The sequence below is a fragment of the Panthera uncia genome (assembly GCF_023721935.1).
Source record: "Panthera uncia isolate 11264 chromosome A3 unlocalized genomic scaffold, Puncia_PCG_1.0 HiC_scaffold_11, whole genome shotgun sequence".
NCBI lineage: Eukaryota > Metazoa > Chordata > Mammalia > Carnivora > Felidae > Panthera > Panthera uncia.
The window spans coordinates 64,891,669-64,916,127 of NW_026057578.1; the positions used below are offsets into that span (position 1 = coordinate 64,891,669).

At 38.9% G+C, this 24,459-nt stretch overlaps 2 protein-coding genes across 3 annotated transcripts in view; both read right to left on the minus strand.

Moving 5' to 3' along the window:
- STPG4 (sperm-tail PG-rich repeat containing 4) overlaps window positions 1-5,914 on the minus strand; it is a 45,777-nt gene extending 39,863 nt beyond the window's left edge. The window contains 3 exon segments of the mRNA XM_049650226.1: window positions 2,078-2,335; window positions 3,712-3,771; window positions 5,644-5,914. Coding sequence (XP_049506183.1) covers window positions 2,078-2,335; window positions 3,712-3,771; window positions 5,644-5,706 — 381 coding nt within the window. The 5' untranslated portion in view covers window positions 5,707-5,914.
- Window positions 5,915-10,295: 4,381 nt separating this feature from the next.
- CALM2 (calmodulin 2) lies at window positions 10,296-24,356 on the minus strand. 2 transcript variants are annotated; one of them, XM_049650242.1, is made up of 6 exons: window positions 24,273-24,356; window positions 18,908-18,938; window positions 12,200-12,343; window positions 11,997-12,103; window positions 11,627-11,762; window positions 10,296-10,936 (listed from the first exon to the last, which is right to left on the minus strand). In XM_049650242.1, the coding sequence occupies exons 1-6, from the start codon at window positions 24,273-24,275 to the stop codon at window positions 10,908-10,910; spliced, it is 450 nt and encodes a 149-aa protein (XP_049506199.1). In that variant the 5' UTR covers window positions 24,276-24,356; the 3' UTR covers window positions 10,296-10,907. The 2 variants fall into 2 exon arrangements, with proteins under 2 accessions (XP_049506199.1, XP_049506200.1); XM_049650243.1 differs by lacking the exons at window positions 18,908-18,938; window positions 24,273-24,356 and adding an exon at window positions 14,150-14,444.
- Between the last annotated feature and the right edge of the window lie 103 nt (window positions 24,357-24,459).

Consider the following 24,459-nt stretch of genomic DNA (forward strand, 5'->3'; position numbering starts at 1 on the left):
AAAATTATGAATTTTATTGGTGAGTAAACAATGTCACATCTCAATAGCTCTCCCCCTCAGAACATTATCGTATACCTTTCAAACAGAAAATTAGGAAAACATTGAATTCTTCCAGTTTCTATAGTCCTTTGGGGGAGGTGGAGAGAGAGACAGAGGAAAAAGAAACAGGAAGAGCATGTTTCCAGGTTTTATCCCTCCCTCTGGGTAAGCCAAATTCTTTTGGTCTTTTAAAGGTTTAAATGTTGCCTAATATCAACCTTCTATGTTTTCTCCTTTCAGTAGTGGGTCTTGATCTACCCTCAAAAACTCCTAAAAGCAAGAAGAGAGGAAGTAGAAGGGAAGTGAATGGTGGTGGAGAATGAGGAAGAATGGTTTTCTAGTGGAGGTGGCCAGAATGGTTTCATATGTAGCACAGTTACCTGATACCATGCCATAAAAGTCTAAGCATACTTTAGTGTTTGTATTCATCCACTGAAGCAAACAGGATAAGATTTACCCAATGAACACTTACCATTCTGTCCTGGTTCAAAGATATAACTTGCAAAGCAACAAGAAGGGTTTACATATTGGCTATGATATGTGCTCATCCTGCTGAAAATTCCTTGTCCATCTTCATAACCACAGCCCTTGTATTTAATTCAACCTCCAGTTACAATGCATTCCTTCTCAGGTTATCGCAATAATATTCCAAAAAAAGTTGTAGAGATTGATACTATTACTGGCTTCTTTTTTAATTTTTTAAAAATTTTATTTATTTTGAGAGAGAGAGAGTGGGGAGGGGCAGAGAGAGAGGGAGAGAGAGAATCCCAAGCAGGCTCCGGATTCTCAGCACAGAGGCCCACGCAGGGCTCCATCTCACGAACTGTGGGATCATGACCTGAGCCCAAATCAAGAGTCGGACACTTAACCACCCGAGGCATCCAGGTGCCCCTCCCAGAAGCCCCAGGTGGCCTCTTTATAAATGGAGGCCCAAAGTCCCAAGTCCCAAAGGCCGAGTCACAACTCTGCATTTGCCAGTCTGGAACAGGCTTTCAAGAATGCTATGCCCCTCCCTTGAAACACCTACTCTGGATCCACCCATCCAAACCCTGCCCCTCATTCATGGCTGGAGGCACACTGGAAAAAGCACCAAATTTGGGCTCAGAAACCCTCAGTTAAAATTAATGCATCATCTACTTATCAGCTACATGCCTCTGAACAAGTGACTTAGTCTCTATTCACCTCGGTTTTCACATATAAAATGGGGATAACATCTGTTCCACCTATTTCAGAATGTTGGGGAAGAACAACTGAGAGATTACATGTGGAAACTCACAATAAGCTATAAAGAGCCACATAAATGTCATGTATTATTCAAGGTCCAGCTTGGGTCCTACTTAATCCAGGAAGCCTTGCAGCTTTTGAACCCAGCCTACACTGAACTCCCCCTGGCATTTCTTGCCATGCTATTTATCTTAGCACTTGATATATTTGCTCTTGTATTGTTACTCAAATACTCCCCAGTCAGGAACATCTCCCCTGCACAGAACCTAGCACAGGGCTGTAAGCATAGGAGTACTCTGTCTACTACCAATGTTATGAATGAACTGGCAGGGCAGAGAGTAGACTCTGACCTTCTTGGTACCACAGTGCTCATTTCTACAAGAAAGTTTTGAAAAATGTTCGCTATGGGATCCAGGTCTATTCACACTCTCATTAAAGGGTACTACTCACTGGAAAACTTTTCTCGTTAAAAGAAGAGGGTACCCGGCATCAACTGCTTGAGAGAACAGAAGTATGGCCCAATCACAGATAAGATCTCAGAAGCCCCCCAAGTCCCCCAAGTCGGGGGAATCCTGCCAACAATACCCAGAGAGGGAATAACTTGTCCCCATGTATTCTCCTTAGGTGAAGGAGACATCACAGGGAAAAATCTTGCTGGACATACTTGCATATTAGGCAGCCCTCATCTGATTTCTGTAGAAAATAAAGCATCATAAAGTTTTGCAATTTCTCCTGGGGAAGATGTGCTCTAAGTACATAGAATATTTTCCTCAGGGGTTCTGAGTAGCTTTCCCACAAAAAAGTAGCACTTTACCTGATCTTTGTAAACCAGCATGCTGGGGCTTGGCCGTGGTTTGTCTTTAAATGAGTAAGTGGCTCCTTGCTTCTTTAACAAGTCCAAGAAGTCAGGAGGTACATACAGGGGAAGGTCATTTAGTACTGGATCGTTTCTTTGCACAAGAGATGGTTTTTTTCTTCCTTCGTTTTTAAAATTGTAGGTTGCTATCACTGGATTTAATAGGGATTCTTCAATAAAAGTTTTCAAGTGGTAAGTGCCAGGGATAGGCGTATTCTGTGGAAAATTGACATCATTTTTTCAGATCAGTATGTGAATGGGTAACATCCCCTAAAGCATCATTCTTAGAAGGGTCACTCTTAGTATTTAAAAAAAATTTTTTTTTGTTAGCATTTATTTATTTTTGAGAGAGAGAGAGACAGAGAGCATGTGCAGGGGAGGGGCAGAGAGAGAGGGAGACACAGAATCCAGAGCAGGCTCCAGGCTCTGATCTGTCAGCACAGAGCCCAACACAGGGCTTGAACTCATGAACCATGAGATCATGACCTGAGCCAAAATCAGACACTTAACCAACTGAGCCACCAGGCACCCCAGAAGGGTCACTCTTAAGGAGCATTTCTCTGTTTTAAAGTTTAATAAAATTTTATCAAATACAGTAGACACCCTCAACAGAACAATATTTCCAGAGAATCATGATTGTTTCCTTGGTGAGACAATTGCTGAATTATATAGCAAATGGGTCATGGCCATAGTCAAAGTTTTAACTTTTTAAAAAGTAACCTCAGAGATACTAAAACTTGAGATGCAGTTGGACTAGAAGTGTCAGATCTCTCGTGAAACCATTCAGGACAGTTTCTTGACAAAAAAAAAAGTTAGCCTATTTCTGTTTGATAGATAACGACAGGTTTCTTTCTAGCTCTCAAGTGAGAAGCTAAAAAATAAAAACATGAGGCTGAGGATGAATGGGAAGATTATGTGATCTGATGGGTCCCCTAAGAGGTTTGGTACTTTCAAATCCCAACCACAGTGTGGTTGAATGGCCAGACCTGAAAGTTTAGTCACTTTTGTTTTGTAACCGACTTTGCACTTGGTTCCACCCTTAAAATCAATTTCAAGAAGGCTTTGACCTATGGGTCCCTCTGTTATTGAAGGGTATGGATAGAAAATATTTCTACAATACAGAAATGATGTCTCTTGAAAGGGGGAATTTCCTGGTTATTTTTCTTTGATATATTATCACCTTGCTTTCCTACATTGACCATGTTAAGTTCTCATAGGCTCTTTGCCATCTAACTAAGATAAAAACTGAAACCAAAAAACAACAACAACAACAACAACCTGAAACCCACACCCCTTTTTAGAATGGAGGCTTTTTCTTGTGTAATCTCACCACCATCATAAACTACATTGACCTCATCTAGATATCCTGTAAAGCACCTAGATTCCCAGTTTACTTTTTACTGCATCCAAAATTTAAATTAAATTTAATTAAATTTGGTTTGTCAGTCATATGCTGATACTAAAATTATAAATATGAGATGAGGTCCACTGTTTTCTAACAATTGTTAGCGACCTAAAGGGTAAGGACTGGTTAAAATATCAATGGGAATAAGAATCACTTGAATAGAAAGAATGAAAATATACATACATACTCGTAATGCTATTCTCCACCATCCTTCTCTTTGAAAAGATGATGTCTTCCAGGTTCGTTTCTATTAACAAACATAAAATGTGCTTAATCATTTGAGAGGTGATCCCTGGAAGTTAAATATATTTTATAAAACATTTGCTTGAAGAAATCAACACCTGTACCAAATTGGTCAGCCTGAATTAAAATGAAAGCTACATAATGATAAATTTTGCCTATAATATTTCCTCAAATTGCTATTTTATGATTTAAAGTGGTTTTAATCATCTAAATTCCCTTGGGAAAAATGAGAGTAATAAATAATCTCATCTTCCAGAGATGTCATAAGGCAAATCAGGTGTTACAAAATGTGGTGTTCTTAGGAAGGAAAGAGTTATGTAGAGCTTAAACTGTATTATTATAATATGCTTATGGTTCAGGTGATTGTGCTGGGAGTTCAAGGTAGAAGGGTACAGTCATCAAATTAATCTGATATTGGGATACAAATTCCTGGCTATGTGGCAAATGTTGAAAACTGCCGTTTCCTGGATTTACAAAGACTACCAAACATGTATCATATAAATATGATACAGCCAGTTCTCTCAGCTTGTCCAGCTAGCTGTGACACTAAAGAGGCAGAATGATAGAGAAGCCAGACAGACTTGGGCTTGAACTCCAACTCTGCCACTTACTAGCTAGGAGGACTAGGCACGTTACTTAACCCTTAGCCTTAACTCCCTCTTAGGAGTATATAAATAAGGCATACCAAGGTTGGCACAAGAATAAGGCATTATACATTTAAAGACCTGTACCCACAACCAGTACTCAAAAATAGTAGCTTTTATTTTTAACATCTCACCTGCCAAATTAAAAAACAAATTATTTTTGATATTCCTTAGTTTCCAAGGACGTTCTTGTCTTCCATAGTAAGTATTGTATACCCATTTATTATTATTCCACATTCGTTTCTGCCTCACCATCAACAGAACACAGTTGTTTATTTTTTCCTTTTGTGCTATTTCCACAAGGTATAGTCATTAAAATACTGAATTGTACTTTCATTTATAATGCTTTTGTTATAACGACAAAATGTAAGTTATTTCAAGCAACGATGCATTAGAAATAATAAACAATCTAATCAGTAAACTGATATAAATATAATTCATTCTATTTAGCAACTTATATTCACTCTACTTATGAGTACCCCTGAGCTAGTTTCAACATACACTGCTGTCTGAATTTCTTCCTACATGTTCCCTTTATAAGATTTCTGTTGAATCTTCTCTGTTGCACATTTAAAGCCACAGAAATCTAACTTTCTCGGGCAGGTCAAGACAGGACTCCCACCTCTACCTAGAACCAGGAAAATAAGCAGGAAGAAGGGAGAAGTAAACATGGTACTTCTTAAGGTACTCAGCAGACACTGCTTTGTTTTGCCCCAGGCGTGATCTAAACTCCACCCATCTATCACTTCAAATTCATTTAGGGGTGAATCACTTTTACAAAAGATGGGCTAACCATCCCTCGCCCAAATATACTTAGACACTAAACGCAGGTAGTTTCAAGTATTTTATAAATACTAAAATAGGAGGCAGAGGCAAAAACGTGTGCATCAGACTAAGTAAGGAAAAACCAATCCTCTCTAGGCAGAGGGGGAAATTAAGAAAATTAAAGCGGCTGTCCAGCGCAGTTAGTAGTAGGGAAGGAAAGAAAATACAGAAAACAAAGGGCGAATGGAAGGATGAGAGAGAGCAAAGGAAGAGGAAATAGAGCGAAGTAGACCTCAGATAAAGATCAGGAAGACAGGACTACGGGTAGGTATGAGCGAAGGGAAAGATAGGAAGAGCTAACAGAGGGGTGCAAAGGCCCAGCATTAGAGAGACATGGGAGTCGGTGCAGAGGACTTCAGCAGGAGATACTAGTGGGTACTGGGGGGCCTGGGGGAGGATTTCTGTACCGAGGTGACCACCGAACTGCCAGGTCCCAGGCCTTCCCTTAGGGTATTGGAGGTGAAGGCCATAACTGGCTGGTGCTTGGCAACCTCCTTGCTCCCTCCGCCGTGGTTGGCGTCCGGTTGCCTGGAGGCGCCTGGGGTCCGCGAGCTCCTGAGCCTGCGCAGGGGACCCACCAGCAAACCGCCAGCTTCGCGTCGCGTGGTGAGACGAGAGGCGGACACACCGAGGCCCCGCCCCAAGCCTCGCGCACAGGAAATCCGTTCGAGGCTGTCACGCACGTGTGCAGTAAGAAAGTCTACAGGGCTCTGAAGGCGTCACGGAGCCCTGGGGTGGGTAGCTGCGCCAAGAAAGGCTTACAAAAGACTGTTTGTGGGAGCTTGAGCATACCTTAATCCCCACCGGCCTTTTCCCAGATTACCCCCACCCCACACCCCCAGGCAGGGAGACGGTATGCTTGGTAGGCATACTCAGCTTTAGAGCGAAAATCAGCCTTAGCACCCACTTTTTAAGGTTGTTTATAAACTCCTCCGGATTGAAATTCTGGGGGTGTCTCTCCTGCCTCGATTTGAGGAGCGAGCACTAGAGACAGTGGACTTCCCTAGCTGTGACACCAAGAACCACCCTTTCTTCTGACAGATTCTTTTCGCTTTCAACCTCTACCTGTAGCTTCTCAACCTATAAACATCCTCATCTTTACAAACTCTCCCCTCAACCTTAATAATTTCATTTGATGGAGAACCTCTGGTGTTTTAAGTACTTCACACATTACTCTAATTCAATCTTCACAACAACCCTGTTTAACAAATACTAACTCCATTTTATGGGTGAGGAAACCGAGGCTTCCTTGGACAGGTTAGCATATATAGTTGACTGGGCATCGCATACAAGTGGCAGCGGCAGAGTTCATATCCGGGTCTTGCTCCAGCACCCCACTGACCACTGTACCAGAAAGTTTCTCCTTAACTTTCACAGATTTCAAGAGTAGGCTTTCACTTCCCATACTTTCCTAAAACCATCTTAATCTGACACGTGTACACATCTATTAAAACTGGATTTGCTCAACTAGCCAGTGACCCAATTACCAAATCCAATGGGGGATTTTTCAACTATCAAACTTGACCTCCACTTGCCATTGCTGTATTGATTACTCCACTACCTCATTCTTGAATCCCTCTCCTCCCAGGACTATCAGGATCTGACCACTCTCCGCATCTGCTGTGATTTATCGTCTATAAAGGTGATTAAATAAATCGGTACCTGCCCACACCAGGTTGTTGTGGAGACTAATCTGAGCAAAATGTTCAGAACCATGTCTAGCATAATGCATTCAGTAAATACAGACTATCATTATCATTGCCTTTGGGACAAAAGCAAAATTCACAATCCAGCTTCATCTCCTTTCCCTCATTAAAATTTCACGCTCAGATACATACTTGGAAATCCCAAATATGCCATCTTCACGCTGTCTCCCCTTATGCTATTTATTCCTTTTTGACAACTTGACAAACCTCAAGAGTCAACTCCTCCTGGAAGTCCTCCTTAGCCTAACCCCTTATACCCCAAAGCATCATGTGCCTATCTTCACTGGAGAATTCATTCTGACAAATAGTTGCTCCCCTAATTTTTAAACATGTCCCAAACACAGGTTTTTGTCTGAATTCTGAGTCTTCTGAACACAGGAGGGATTAAAATACTGGAATATATATGGTTGACCAGTTTCCCTGCCTATTAAATAAAACCAGAGGATGGACTAGCACAGTGCTTTTCCAATAATAATGTGCATGCAAAACGTTTGGGGATCTTCTGAAAATAGATTCAGATTCTGAGGCAGGGCCTAAGATTCTATAGGTGAGTTTTTGTGAGAGACTAGTAGACTCCATCTCTCAAAATACTGAGATTCTATGGGGCGCCTGGGTGGCTCAGTTAGTTAAGCGTCTGATCTCAATCTTGCAGTTCATGGGCTCGCGCCCCACATTGGGCTCTCTGCTGCCAGTGCAGAGCCTGCTTGGGATCCCGTCTCCCTCCTTCCCCGCCCCTCCCCCACTCACGCACGCGCACGCACACATACTCTCTCTCTCGAAAATAAACAGGCACTCTCTCTCAAAAATAAACAAACATTACCAAAAATACTGGGATTCTAAATTCAACAGCCTTAAAAAAAAGAAAAAAAACTAAAAGCAAGGGGGGGTGGGGGTGGGGGTGGGGGGACAACCAGGCATCAAGTTTGAAATCAAGAACTGAAATTATAAGGCCAAAAGGCTAATAACCAGAGTTTTCACAAATGTTAAGAGATTAAATCAAGTCTATCACTGTTCCTCATTTCACTTTCTTATTTTGGCTGAGCCTGTAAAACTGGCTCAGCAGACTAGGGACTGGTACTCTAGAGACTAAAGGAATATGATGAAAGGTACAGAGAAGTCTAGAAACCCATACAAGGTGTGAAATAGAAAAGAACATCTAGATGAGAAAATAGTTTTGCATATCTCAAAAATAGAAACAGCATAGGTCAATGACTTCCAGGACTTCACCAGTAAGACAGATTAAGTATGTAGGATAAACAAAATGTCCTCTTAAGAAAACATAGTCTTGTACAGTATCACTGAGAAAATTTTAAGATTTATTTTCAAGTTATCATAACAGCAGTTTTAAAAGGGAGGATGCATTTGAGAATTCAAGAATACACTAAGTAGAGGTCAACAGTGCCTGTTAGGCATCAGATCTTTAATAAAAATTTTGTAAAATACGTCCTGAAGTATGGATCACTTTTATTAACTGCAGTAGTGATTTATGTTAGAATTATCTGAGAGCATGGGGCACCTGGGTGGCTCAGTTGGTTGGGCGTCCAACTTCGGCTCAGGTCATGATCTCACGGTTTATGAGTTAGAGCCCCACATCAGGCTCTGTGCGGACAGCTCAGAGCCTGGAGCCTGCTTCCGATTCTTTGTCTCCCCATTCTGTGCCCCTCCCCTGTTCATGCTCGGTCTCTATCGTTCAATCATGAATAAATGTTCAAAAAAAAAATTATCTGAGAGCAAACATGTTACAGATAGTACTAGGGTAAGAATTATCAATTACCATAATCCTGCGATACTAAAAGAGGCAATATGGTTAAGATTTGAACATAGGACTAAAGCGTTCAAAAATAGTCCTGAGTTCCATAAGATTGTTGTAGGAAGTGGAATGGAGATTTGCATCCAGCTCAGTACGTGCCAAACAGGACCCACTAAATTATATAAAACTGCTCACTTCAATTTCCTATAAAAACAAAATGCCAATTTTGTGACTTTTGTGAATATTAGAACATAAAAATCAGTATGATATACCAAAGTACCCCTAAATAGTGTCCCCTTCCAACCTGTTAACCTAGGTAAACTTCAAAATGTAGGGATTGGAAAAACTGTTGGAACTGCGAAAGATTAACTTTGACCAACTCCCTCATTTTAGAGTCATAACTGGTTTAAGAGCGTAGTAACATCAACTGAACACCTACTGCAAACGCCAAGAACTATGCTAAGTACTTTACCTTCGTTATTGTAAAAGTCAAGTTAAAAACCAGTTGGCTCAACTATACCCATTTTGCAGGCAAAATAACTGAGGCTTAGAAAACACTGACCTCTTCAAGTTTTACACACAGCAGTGATATGAACACTGTTGAGATAAAACTCCAAAGCCCATGTTTAATACACTGGAGACTACTGTGACTCAACACCCAGGCATGTTAATCTTTGCCCCAAATACTTTGCTGGCCTTCCTTTTCACTTAATTATTACATGTAATGAAGGTCTATTTAATTGATTGCCTGCCTAGCATGTAATAATGTAACACCCCGTTAGGATTATCAATGCCTGTAACTTCGCTCTAAAACCTACTTAGTTCCCTTTTCCTTCACTAACCATCCACTTTTCTATTTTCTGGTAGAATAAAGGTATTGAAATAGTCCAAGATGGGCAATAGCCTGCCAAATGAATTAACCCCCTGGGAAGATAAACCTTGTGGCTACAATAATCAGATAACAATTATACTTAATGTTTTAAGCTTGGCTCTGGTTTACTATGGAATTTTGCATTAAGTATTTAAAAGGTAGCTAAAACAAACAAACAAACCCTGATAACCACTTTTTGAGCTTAAGATCATAAAGCAATGGTTTAGAAGCAAGCAAAAACTAAAACCAGAAGTGCCAATCCCCTCCTAAAGATAACTTTTTTGTAAAACATGTTGCAGATAGGCAGGACAACCCAAAGTTCTCTTTTGCCTTATGAAGAAGAAAAAGCACTATGAATAAAACATTAGCAAATAGAAGTAAAAGCATAATGACACCCTCCCCTTCTTTTGGATTGTTTTTTGTAACAAATATTTTAAAAAGTCATTGCATGAATGAAGTTAATACGGACAAGTGGATATGCCAAAGTTGAAGAGTAAGGAAACACTAAACACCTACATTATGCCAGTTCCCATGTTATGTACACTTACAAAAAGTTTTTTAATCTTTCACTTAAACCTTTTGAAGGAAGTATCATAATTTCAAAACTAAACACAATCTAGAGAGTAAAAACAAGCAAATAAAAACATCTAAATTATACTAAGTAAAAACCACCCCACTTGATTCTCAAAATTGACCTCAAGTTAATTAAATGACTCAGATTCAGAGCAACAGTTGGGTAAATTGTAATTTTTTTATTGGAAAACAAATATACAACTTGGAATGGATTTGAGGCAAATTGTGCCATAAGCAGATTTTCTTTAAGTGGCTAAACAAAGTTTAAAAAGCAAGTTAACAATAAAAGAAAATGTTTCTGGTACAGGACCAGCAGTACAAAAAAATAGTGTACGAGTACCTGGATAATACACCCGTTTTGCAATAGTGCAACTTTTAAGTACATATTGTTGACTGTCCATAGTCCACGCAGAGTTACAACTCCACACTTCAACAACATGCTGACAATTCCTAAAGAAAACTACTTAAAAAAAAGGCATAACCCAGATGTTCCCTCGTTTGACCAACTCCATCTAAGTTTAGATGTGCAGAAGGGCTTAGATATATCCAGAGTAAGCCACATGCAACATGTTACTTGTTCATTTTTCTAAAATAAGGTTTCAGGACAATGACAGTAAGATAAGGGAAGAAAACATGGAGGAATAAGTCCTAATTACTATACATGCATATTTTTTGACAGCAGGGGGAAACCTTTTACAGATAAGTTACAAACAAAGAAAAGGCAAATAAACAATTTTGTACAAGAAATTTAACACATTCTGTACAATGTCTTCACTTTGCTGTCATCATTTGTACAAACTCTGAAAAAGAAGAAGCACACAAAAAGTGTCAATGGCAAAAGACTGACAAAACCAATCATATTACTCAATATCTGAGCAGTCTCCATTTCCCCTTTCTTTCCTCAAAAATACTGTATGGTACAGAGGAAAGCTAGTTTACTTAGACTGTCAAGGCTGGAACTCCATAAACTAAAATTACTAAGGATCATTAACCAATAAACCAAATTAATGCTTTTAATAAGCTATTGTAAATAGAAGCATTCTTGCTCTTAAGTTTGGTATAACATGGTAATTTTGAATGGAAGCATAAGTAAACAGTTTTAGACTAAAGCGAATTAGAGGAAAAATAAATCCAATGAAGGAAAGTCACCTTAATTTCATTTTGAGGATCCTGAAATAATTTTAAAGATTTTCAAACTGTTCTACAATCATTATACAAAGATCAATTCAGCAGTCTGCAGTACAGTGCTTCTCAAACTTAGATACTAGGTATATGGATAGGACCAATAGTAAACTGTTCTAAAAAAGTTCTCAGGTGATGATTTTTGCCTAATCTATAGAAAACACTCTGAAAAGCTAAAGGTTTATAAATATAAAAACCCATTTTATCATCTTTATGAGGGGGGAGGTCCCTAATTTTGACCTATCAGATACCTAACAAACACCTATAACTTAAAATCAAAGTGCAGAAGGAGGTAGTGAAAGACTTACCTTCATAGTTTACTTGACCATCACCATCAATATCTGCTTCCCTGATCATTTCATCAACCTCCTCATCTGTTAACTTCTCTCCCAGGTTTGTCATCACATGGCGAAGCTCTGCTGCACTAATATAGCCGTTGCCATCCTAGAAAAAATTTAGTATAATAAGTAAAATTACAGACTCATAGGGAAAAAAATACACTTTAGAAATACATACCAACTAAAAACAATCTGTAGTTGAACTATAAATTAAAGGTCACGGAGGACAAAGCAGGATAGCCTACACTAAAATCACCATTTCTTAGTTCCAAAGTCAAGTGATGCCTTCTTGCCAAGAGTCATCCTCAAAATTTAACAAATCCAATCCCTGAATACCTACCTTATCAAACACACGGAATGCTTCTCTAATTTCTTCTTCACTGTCTGTATCTTTCATTTTTCTTGCCATCATTGTCAGAAATTCCGGGAAGTCAATTGTGCCATTTCCTGAAATGGTTTGTTTAGTTGAAATATTACAACAGGATTTAAATAACCCTCTTTGACTCCCCCTCCCCAAATAAACCCCCAATTAAAAAAATTTACCATCAGCATCTACTTCATTAATCATGTCCTGTAACTCTGCTTCTGTGGGATTCTGCCCAAGAGATCTCATTACAGTTCCCAATTCCTTTGTTGTTATAGTTCCATCACCATCCTTGTCAAATAGTGAAAAAGCTTCTTTGAATTCTGTTTTAAAGAGAGACCAATCCAAATGTACAAATTAACAACAATAAAAAGTAAACTCCTAAATGAAATCAATTAATCAATTCTTAAAAGCAAAGATATATATGGAGGTAGCACCTGAAATCAGCTTTTGATTCCTAAAGAATTAGGTGCAAAGACCTTGTGATATTTCAAACATCTTTAGCTAATCATACCAATATGTTGTTCATATTGACATATCAGCAATTTTTTTCACCTAAAATCTTACAGAGAGAGCTCCAATATCAAGAACAGATAAGAGTCAAAATTATTCTGGATTGAAAGAATCAAAGCTTCTCTATTTTCTACTGAAGCTCCAAATAGAAAAATAAGACTATGGTAGCAGCATGTGTTTCCATAGAGCAACTATATGCATTCTGTCTGAAGTAATCCTCAAAAGTTAAAATTAAGCCTATTTAAGAACCTACTAATTTAAGAACAAAAAAAACTTTAAACTTCAGAACAATATGCAATAGGCTAGTTTCCTTTTCTGAGATCTAAGGAACTATCACCAAATAATCTATAATGATACTAACAATAGGATGATTAAGATATGAATGGTTAGTTTTAGCGGAAGTATTGTATTACTAAGAACAAAGATAATTTAGACCTTTATTTAGAATATAAAATCCCAAGGGTGCCTGGTTGGCTCAGTCAATTAGACTGTCTCACGGGTTCATGAGTTCGGGCCCATCAGGCTGTCTGCTATCAGGGCAGAGCCTGCTTCGGAAAACTGTCTCCCTCTCTCTCAAAAATAAACATTAAAAAAAAAAAATTATATATGTATATATAATATCCCAAACTTTTAATATAGTGAAATATATTATTATCTTAGATCTTTAAGATGTCTTGTGAAATTATGTTCCTTTTAACTCACCACTGCATTACATAGAAAGCTGTTGGAACAGCAGTCCAGAATTCCTGGCTTCATCATTTATTTTATAAACTAAAGCAGAAATTAAATTTGGTAATGCAAGATCATATAAATGAGCTAGTAACAAAACCAGCATTTTCTGATAGGGTGCTTTTTAAAAAGGTATCAGACCCCATCAGCATGCAAATCCAAAAGCAGTTCCAAATTTCACAGCACTAAGTTCCCTCAAAATATCTATCCATTTGAAAATGTGTACCTGACATGTTTTAAGAAATAGTGTGCTTCCCTCTTATATAATCCCATGTCCTACTCCTCCCAGTTTCAATCCATCATAATCTCTTCACTAGTCTCAACTACTCTTCCACTGATATCACCATTAACATGTATCATGTGTCTTAAGTTTACAACTAAATTCAAACCCTGTATTTTCTCTTAGGTGCCTGCCCTTATCTTCCCCCAATCTTGGGAAGCACCATCACTCACATTTCTTCTACGAATCCACTATTACAATTACTTCCAGCTCCACTCATCAGTTGAAAATGCCAAGTCTACCAATAACGATCTAGTTGCTCAATTGAACAATTGTACTTAAGTATGTGAGGTCATATAGCATAGAAACTAAAAAGCAGACTTTGGAACTCAACCACTTGGGTTAAATAATATCAGCTCTGCTACTTACTAGTAATGTAACCTTAGGCAAGTTAAGTTACTACCTCAGCTTCCTCCTTTTTGTTAAACAGGAATAAGTGAACCTACTTACTAAGTTTATGAATTTAATTGATAAACATAAAGCACTCAGAGCTATGTCTGACAAGTGTCAAGAAAAAGATGATCTCATTTTCCTGCAGCATCCAAAACACTGAAAAAATTCTAAACTTCTCTTGGCTTTCACAACAGTACTTCAGTTTACTTCCTACCTTACACTGTCAAAGGCTCTTTCTCCCATTTATCTCTCTCACATGTAGATATGACCAATCTTCTTATCCCTTTTCTTCTCTCTGGCCATTTCATTGATGCCCACTTATAATGAAGACTTCTTTAGCCTACTGGTCTCTCTCCTTAACATAATACAGTAGTTCCCCCACCCACAGTTTCACTGTTGTTTCAGTTACCAACACCAACTGCAGTCCAAAAGCAGGTGATCTTTTTGGCATACTGTCAAAGTCAATAGCAGCCTAACACACTACATCACAATGCCTACCTCATTCACTACACTTCATATCATCACACAAGAATTTTATTATCTTACATCATCATAAGAAGGGTGAATACGCTATATGAGAGACCACACTCATGTTAACTTATATTACAGCATATTATTATTATTGTTACTGTTGTTCATCTTTTATTGCACCTAATTTATAAATTAAACTGTATCATAGGTATGTGTGCATAGGAAAAACTAGAGTTTGGTACTGTCAGTGGTTTCAGGCATCCACTGGGGTCTTAGAATGTATCCCTCCCCACCCTATAGTACCTTTATTTTGGACTTCCTAAAAGACATCGCCCCTGGCTGACCCCAAGTAAGACTTACAAAAAAGAATTCTATATTCCCCAGCAACCCTAGGAATGCAAACAGAAGACATTTTTAACTCTTTCCCTCTGAACACTGCTTCATTCCTTTTACATCTCTACAAGACATTATCTTGTTTCATGGCCCTGTCATCTTTTGCTTAGACCATTACAACAGCCTTCTAACTGGATTCTTTATTTAAAATTACCCACAGAGGCACCTGGGTGGCTCAGTGGGTTAAGCATCAAACTTGGGCTCAGGTCGTGGTCTCACAGATCAGGAGTTCTAGCCCCCCCATTAGGCTCTGCGCTGACAGCTCAGAGCCTGGAGCCTGCTTCAGATTATGTGTCTCCCTCTCTCTATGCCCCTCCCCCGCTTGTGTTCACTCTCTCTCTCTCAAAAATAAATACTAAAAAAAAATAAAATAAAATAAAATAAAACTACCCACACAACTATCTGGTGCTATTACTACTTTTTTAGATTACCACATTACCTTCTTCTGCTTAAAATCTCTTAACTGTTTAGCTTTAGACCAAGTTATCACTGACTAGTTGGGTAATTTACTACATTCAGTAACAAGACAATTCCATTCCATTTAATATTGTTTGTTTTCAGACAAACTCCCCTTGTTTCAGAAGCTTAGTGGCAAAGAATTGATTTTTACAAAATTAGCATATAATAGATTAACTAGATTGACTCAATGACAAAAACAGATCAATAAATCCCACAAGTAGTAGAATTTGAAGACATTTCCATTTTACTCAGGTTGTCCCCCAGCCCCAAGCAGAACATAGAAATACTGACTAGAAATGCATAAACTACTAGGGTTTGAACACATGGCATCTATCATCTAATAACTTAAGTCACAAGAAAATTATCTTTATGTATAGATGTACACCATTCTAAACAGAAATTCCCATGAATGACTTAAATCAAATGCCTGTTTACCAACTTCCTAGTACTTAGAAAATTCTGAACTTAATAATCTCACAAAGGGCATGTATCAGACTTTTGTGGCACTACGTAAACTAAGATTATTATTTTTATCAAGTAAGTTTTACCCCTACACTGGAACTTCAAAAAAGAAAAATTTTTGTTAGGTTTTTCTTATTAGTCCCCTAAATGTCAAACACCAACAACTGACATCACGGCAGGGTCATCAACAAAATTAACTTGTTAGTAAGGTCACACTGGACTCTTCTGGATTGCCTTTTAAGACTAGGTAATGTGAACAATTCCAGTAACTTCACCTAAACAGACATGCTTTTTCTACATTATTTGCTGTTAGAATTTCTAAACAAATCTGAAGTAGTAATGGTTATCATATGGAGATAAAAATAGCTTAAAAAGTACCTTAGTATATTCAATGTTGATTTATTAAGCTTGTTAACATTTCATTTTTTGATAAGGACTCTAAAATGTTACTAGCTCCCAGTGATTACAATTTATCAGGATAAAGAAAATAATTTGCCTCCACCTCAAAGGTGGACATTAAAACAATCAAATTAGGAGGAAGGGATTTTCGAAGGAAGCAGAATAACTCTTAGGATACAGTAGATGGTGTTCTGGAACATGTTTAAAGTGTATCCATTCTTCAGTCCTTACTATGTGGGAGGCACAGGGGATACAAGAGGCAACAAAAAGGTCCCTGATCTCACAGGGTTTTATTTTAGTAGAATAAAAGCATTGGCTTCTCTAAAGGTTCACTAAACCTGGGGTCCAAGGAATGGTTTTAAAAGCCTAGGAAGGGGCACCTGGGTGGCTGAGCTGGTTAAGCGCCTGACTCTTGATTTCAGCTCAGGTCATGATCTCGTGGTTTATGAGTTCGAGCCCCACATCAGGCTCTGTGCTGTCATGATAGTGTGGAGCCTGACTGGGATTCTCTCCCTCTCTCCCTGCCCATCCCCTGCTTGTTTTCTCTCTCTCTCAAAATAAACAAACAGAACAATAAAAATAAATAAAAGCCTAGGAAAATGCAGGGTAGGAACAGAATCTAAAATATAAAATAGATTTTCTCCCATCCCCACTGGAAATTTAATTTTATCATGAAAGTCAATGAAAAGACCACATTTATCCTAAAGTGAATGCTCCAGTGAACTGCTAGAATTCTTTATGAAAATGCTATCAGTCTTTGAAGACTGATCCTCATCTATTTAATAGAAACAAAGTATTTTGTTTTGATAATTAGTTGTATGTGTGGTTGGGAGGGCAATAATGAGCACCAGGTATGTGACAGATACCTCAAATGATACATTTGAAAGTGAACATGCTGTGTTATATACAGCAGGAATAACTATCTGACTAGGAATACCAAGAAATGAAAGGCAGACAGGGAGGTAAATGTATTAGAGAAGAATTTAAGACCGGAAATATTAATTAGCCCTTCAGATCTAAAGGAGACATTATTAAAAACAACAACACTACTTTAGAGTAATTTACATTTCACAGACACATTTAAGATAATATAAATGAACAAAGAAACTATTTCCAAAGCTCTGCTTGACTGCTTCAGCACTCAGTACATGCAATTTATCAATCCCAGAAAGCAATTCTCAGATTTAAGTCAAATTCACACAATAAGTAAAAATAAAACTTACTTATATATTTGGTCCTTAATGCTAAGGAGCTTTCTACTCTACACAGTCCTATGAAATAGTATTTGTGATGAATGTTTGAGGAGACTAGTGATTTCTGGGTCCTTCAAATTTGTGTTTACATTGGTGGGGGCTTACTTTAAATGGGATATATAGTGGAGTTCCAACTGGGCTTCTCAGTTTTCTCTAGCATTAAAAAAAAAAAAATGCTTTAGCGATTTGGAACACTTCAAACTTCTTGCCTACCAGGAAAACTGGTAGTTAAAACTGCTTGATACTTGTGTTAATAAAAGTCTGAAGAAAGTAAAGAAGAGTTTGAAAAGCACTTTAACACTACAATGAATTAAAAAAAAAAAAAATCTTTTGCTAGTTTCTCCAACATTTTGATGTTAACCAGCCATCACAAAGTGTTAGAATAAAATCAAAAGTACCAATATTTAATGTTATCACATAAAGACAACATGACAAGTTTCACGTAACAATTTCACTTATTGCCATAGCAAGATTTAAAAGCTCATTTCAATAGCTGTTACTGTTCTTTAAGACAAAATTCAACTTATTACACATTTGTAAAACAGAATGATTAACTTTTGGATTTAAGTCTTTCTCTAGAGATAAGGGTTATCTCAGATTGATCCCATGTGCAATTCTAAGGTTAAAATATTAGCTACTTTAAATTGGGGTAAATTCAATGTTCCCGTCCTGATTCAACATTTCAAGTTACCTATTAATTACTACTTGGCTCTTTTCTTCTTGTGAAGAGTAGTCTGGAGTTGGCAGTGTTAAAAACTACCCAGAATTCATGTCTGAAAGATAATCTTCAAGAAAAACAAAGACCACCACCACCAAGCTCCAAAGTATACACCCACATAGCCAAAAAACTTGCCTTAAAAAAAAAATTTTTAATGTTTATTTTTGAGCGAGAAAGCACTAGGTGGAGAAGGAGCGGAAAGAGATGGGGGACAGAGGACCCAAAGTGGGTTCCACACTTGACAGCAGTGAGCCTGATGTGGGGCTCGAATTTACCAGCTGTGAGGTCATGATCGGAGTCCAAGTCTCAGACTCAGCCGACTAAGCCAACCAGGTGCCCCAAAAACCTGCCTTTATTTACGGTTAGCTCCATACATCTTTCACAGGCAAGCGTACCTTCTCATTTGACAAAGCAGATTCAATTACTATGTTACATTACACTCATTTGTTACTATCTACTGCATAGAGCAAAGCAAACTGAGTGTGTGTGTGTGTGTGTGTGTGTGTGTGAGTGATAATTATTTTTTTTAACGTTTTACTTCATTTTTGAGAGAGAGGAGAAAGAATGCGAGCGGGGCAGGGGCAGACACAGAGAGGGACTGAAGATCCAAAGTGCACTCTGTGCTAAGAGTGGACAGCCCGATGAGGGGCTTGAACTCACGAACTGTGAGATCATGACCTGAGCCGAAATCATACATTTAACCGACTGAGCCACCCAGGCACCCCCAAAGTGAATTCTTTCATACAAATAACTTATTTTTGAGGTTGGCTATTCACTTTATAATGAAATCTAATGGGTACAATTTATTATTTCTTACCTGCAATCTGCTCTTCAGTCAGTTGGTCAGCCTACAAAGAGATCACAGAGATAGGTAAGTGACTTCAGAGTATACAGATTAGCAGTTAAATTAAGAAACTTTAAGAAACAAGTTTGAAAACTTTCAAGTTTCACCTTGTACCATAAACTGCATTTAGTCTAACATTCCTTAGTATGAGCAACAGAGAGAAAATGCACGTGAAAAATGAAAGTGTCTTGACCAAGTTTAATATTTAAACCAAGCTATTATTTCAGAATACATATTGAAGTCCAAATTTCACAAAAACTGAGGGGAAAAAAAAAGCAATTTGGCATACTAGAATACTAGAGAGTTTAAATGGAGTTGTTATTCTTCTAAAGCAAGGATAGAATCCAACAAAAACATTATTTCCTTTCTCAAAATTAGGATACCTAAACTTAAGCTCACCTCCTCTGTTAGATGAAAACCACTATTAGAAGAAATGTCCACTGAACCAAAAATAATGTCCAAGGACTACATTCAAAGTTACCCCTATAAAAGGTTAAACACATCATTTGGACATGAAAAGGATTTTCCAAACCTTAAAAAAAAAAAAAAATACTAAGTGAAAATCCCATCTATTATAAAGATAAAACTCCAAGCTGTCCTAGTTGAGGGAACAGGAAAGCTACCAGTTTTTACTTCTCCTCACCTGCCAGGCAACTGCAGGGAATCCAGGATTCTAACCACTCGAACTACATTATTTACTAAATGTTAAATCCAGCTATCCATTTTCTCTTGACTTTTAAAACCCCAAAGTGAACTTAAGGTTTGTGATTTTTTTTTTAACACTGAGAGGAGTTACTTATTTTTGCTTAAAAAAAAAAAAAAAAAAAAAAGCCCAGGCATTTGCTAAAGTCCATTATATGCATGGTTTTTATTCAATCTTCATAATAACTCTGTATTGGTATCATTCTTTATCATACAGATAGGGAAAGAGGTTCAGGTTAAATTTCTGGGAGGAGTACAAAATTAGTACCTAGTAAAGTCAGAATTAAACAAAAAGGTGTTAGACATATTCAATACCTCTAAGTTTTAAATGCAGAGTACCATAATTTATAAACATATCTAAAAAAATACCAAGGCTTCTTGTGCTTCATGTGGCCTTCATCCTGGGACATTTCACCACTTACTAGTACATAAACCCATGAAACAACCCATGTGGTACTGAGAACCCAGAACAAGAAACTACCTTCTAATATCCTTACCCATATGAAATCAAGCATTCTGTGATTAATCCATTCTTTTACTGGTATGAAAGAATAAACACTGCCTGGTTTCACTCTTTTAAAGGAACACAGCTCTGGAAAAAAATACCTTAATATAGAATAATAACATCACATTTTTTCTAGTGGACAGCATGACAAAATGTGGGAAGGACCCAGAAAGCTTGAAAGTTTCTCTCCCTGCTCAACAATTTTCATTTGACCTCAAAGCAAACTCAACTGGTTTCTATTTAAAAAAAGAAAAAAGCCAAAGGTCTGCTATCTTAAAATTGAAGAGGCAACAATTAAGTTCAAATGCAGAAGTTGAAAAAAACCCCAACTTGTATCCTTCCAAATCCCAATCTTCCACCAAGTATCTGATATAAAATCAGTCCTATGTTGTTTTCCCTATGGAGTAAGACTTAAAACACAGTAAATCCACTGACTTGGTGTTTACTTTGTTAGAGACTATAAAGGATTTACTTCTAATCCAATCCCATTTTGCAGGATTTCTATCATTTATGAAGAAAGGGCAGAGTAGACAAAAAAGGATGGTGTTTTGAGTCATTGGACTAATATCCTAGAGCTTTGCCACTTAATAGCCATGTGACTTTGGACAGGTTACTCAACTGCTCATAGTCAATTTTATCTGTACAATACCTACCTTACAAGGTTATGGTGCACAGTCATGGTGCACAGTCTTTTATACCAGTCATCTTAACTCCACTCTATATTACCAGATTACTTCTTAATAAATACTTTGGACAATCAAAATATACATAAGCACGTGTGCTTCTCTTGTCATGTAATATGGAGATACCTATTTAAAAGCACTATATTGTAACTTGGCATTCTGTTTGATAGTTTATTCCTTAAAGCTTATTTGTGAATTTTTCTAAGAATGTGTTTTCTTAGAGGTAGAAAGCTGACAAGATGGCATGGGGCCATTACATTTTGTTACTCAGCCTTCAAAGTGCTCCTGGATTTTGCTTGCATTGTTTCAAGAAACTTAAAGAAACTTTTGTATTTACTACTAAACCAGAGTTCAAGCTTTTAAAATAAACTTTATCAGCAACATTCAGATTAAGGCCTACTAAAAGCAAAAATACACGACTCCCTAGCACTCTAATTTGTAAGCCTTTTCCAACTACATGCAAATAAATCTGGTTCTTATTTCTGTCTATGGAGAATGCCATTTTCTTAGAAGAACGAGAAGAATTATACTTTCGGGAAAACTCAAGTTCATTAACACGTGTGTTTATCTCAGTAAAGTGAAGAACAATCCACTAGAGAGATGACTAGTTCTTACTCCTTTATTTCTACAATTGATAGAATTTCTACTGTTCTGGTCACTACAGAGAAAGCTTCCAGGCATAGCACGCTCTCAGGTTCCACATCAGACCTACTGAAGTACAATATGCATTTTGAAGAACCACAGGTGATTTGTAAACATTGAGAAACACTAATCTAGACTAATGTGTGACCTGAAAAGTAAATGTATTATGTACCTACTAAACATTTCCTAACTGGCATTCAAAAGTAGACATGGATACTCTTGGAACTTATCTAGTGAATGGCAGTTTAAAAATAATCCAAAATTCTTATTTGAATAAATAGACGAATCCATAGGCTTAAAACGGAACACAAACTTCTAGCTTTCATTCATTCCTCTTAATTCCAAGTTTTACTTAGATACAACAAAGGCTTACTAAATTTTTTCTACATTTCAGAAGTCAGGGTATTTATTTTACCTATATCAAAATAGTCTTTAAATTATTTTAGTAAACATATAATTCTGACAGAACAATACTATGTAGCATCATATAAAGAAACCACTAGAACAAATTATTTCACAGAAATTAGGATCTTTACTAAAGGTCTAATTTGATCATAACTAAATCTAGAAACTTCTATATATTTTAACAAGGCCATAGTGGATTTCCTCAGTTTAACAGAGATGCCCTTGCAATAATGATTATTTAAACAAGCACAAAAACTTTCTACCTCTTCACATCTTTTACTTATCAGTTGGGCCCCAAGTCTTCTTAAAGCAATCCCCCACCCTTTCAATGAGCATGTTATCAACTACATATAAACCCAAGAACTATGGGAGCAATCTTATTCCGCTTCCACACAAATTTTTATTCTATAAGTTGATAAGAGTCCTAATTTTAAATCTCCAGGTTTTAGAATTATGAAGTTACCTTAAGACAACTTCCTAATTAATTTTACATAACAATGACTGTCAATCGAACGCACCAATAGTGTAAACAGGAACTACAAAAGCTTACCCCTGGCATAGGACCATGAAAGCGTACATACATAACAAACTGCATGCATTACCAAGAAAATCTATTCGAGCTCCCGATTCAATGATTAGACTGATTAGGAAAAAACTTTACCATTCATTTGAAAACATTTTTAAAAATTTACCCCACAATTTAGAATCTTGATTACATGCATATAATGTACACCTGGTTTCACCTAGAAGAGTAAATTCAACTAGTATATTCAAATCCAGAATAATTTAAAATAATCACAAGAGAACCAGTGCATCAAACTTAAATAATCACTCGTTTATCCAAGGCGAACTCCTCGCCCCACACCCATACAGGCTGGAGGTTTCAGTTGGCAAGAATTCCCAACTCCTGCTTAAGATGTCACCTTGCCTTCTGGACACACCCATCGCTGTAACCACGTGGCAGACGTTAACACAAAATAGGTATTGCAAATTACCGCCCTCATTAGATTTTTTTTTTTTTTAAACAGGAAAAAACCAGGAGTTCCGGTCTCAAGTGACGGGAAGATACTTTTAAACTTCCCTGCTCCCCCCGCCCTCGGTATATTCTTGTTATCACTACCGTATTTGATACCCATTACTGAATAAACGAATTGAACTGCACGTTAAGATGGTCTGGCAATTCCTGTAAGGAAATACGACTCATTTTCAAGGGGGTGGGAGCGGGGGCAATTCTGTGCATGTGGTTCTTTGACATTAGGAGTGCACGTGAGTACTCAAGAATAGGATATAGACACTGGCTCTTTCCAACTACTGCGGGAGGATAAAAGCGACTTTCAACAGAACCGCAGTCACCCCAAAGCTTGCTTTCGGTAGGTGAACAGGAAACGCCTTTCAGATCCAAGCTGGAGCTGATTACTTTCTCTAACAAGAAGACGCGCACTGTAAGGATGCGACAGACTTCAGGTATGCAGCTCATTTCAATGACAAAGCCACTTACAAGAAGAAAAATTTGTTTTCAATTGTCCAGCCATGGGTGGTGGAAAAGGCCCAGAGCCCAAATGGAGCGGAAAGATCAGGATTCAACGAGCTTCCTTCTCGCCACCAGAGGGGGATGGGAAACTGCCGAGGCCGCCCTCCCCCACCCATCCCCAACCGGCGGGCCCCGCAGCGCCACGGGACGATACCTCCGCAGCCCTGCAGGTGCCAGCGCAGCAGCTGGGGCGCAAGCCGAGTCAAGCGGGCGGCGGCCACGGCCCCGCCGCCCCGCCCCCCGGCCGCTCCCCGCGCGGCTCCGGCTCAGCCCACACAGCGCGCCGCGCCCACTCGCGCGGCCCCCGGCACCCCCCCCTCCACCGGCACGCAGGGGATGCGGGCTAACGGCGGCGCTGGCGCTCACCCCGGGCCTCGCGCTCCCTCCCGCCCCCTCGGCGCATGGCGGCCGCAAGCGGACAAAGGCGCTTCCTGGCGCCAGCACTAACCGTCCGTTGGGCTTTTGAATCCAACCCCAGGACTGACCTTTCGGGATGCCAGACCCGAGGCTTTTGCCCCCCACCCCCCGCCCTTCCACTGTCTCGCCTCCACCATGTGCTGGGCTACCCCTCAACCCGGATCTATGATCCTCGCCCAGCCAAGCCCCTGAGGAGCTTCGCTGCCTCGTAGGCAATGCTCCCAGCCCCCAATTCGCCGGGGGACACCTCCCTAAGGAGGATAAGGATGGGGGAGCACCTGCGACGCAACCGCCGCGGTGCCCCCAGTCTCTTTCGCGCCATCTCTCTGGCAAAGACCACTCCTGATGGGTGTGGGGGAGCAGAGTTCCCTTTCTTTCACAAATTCGCTTCAACCTCCCCCCCCCCCCCCCCCCACCTCAGGCCAAGCGTCGGCAGCTTAGCGACGCACTCACCATGCTGCAAGCGCTACCGGTCTCCGAGAAGCGACCACACAACCACTCAGCTCGCTCGCCCTACTCGGACTAATTCTCCTCCTCCGCCCCCAGCGCCTCATAAACACCTCCCTCCGCCAGATCCCTCCGCCGCATGCCAGATAACGGCACATCGCAAACGAGTCCCGGCCAACCCCCTCCTCTCTAA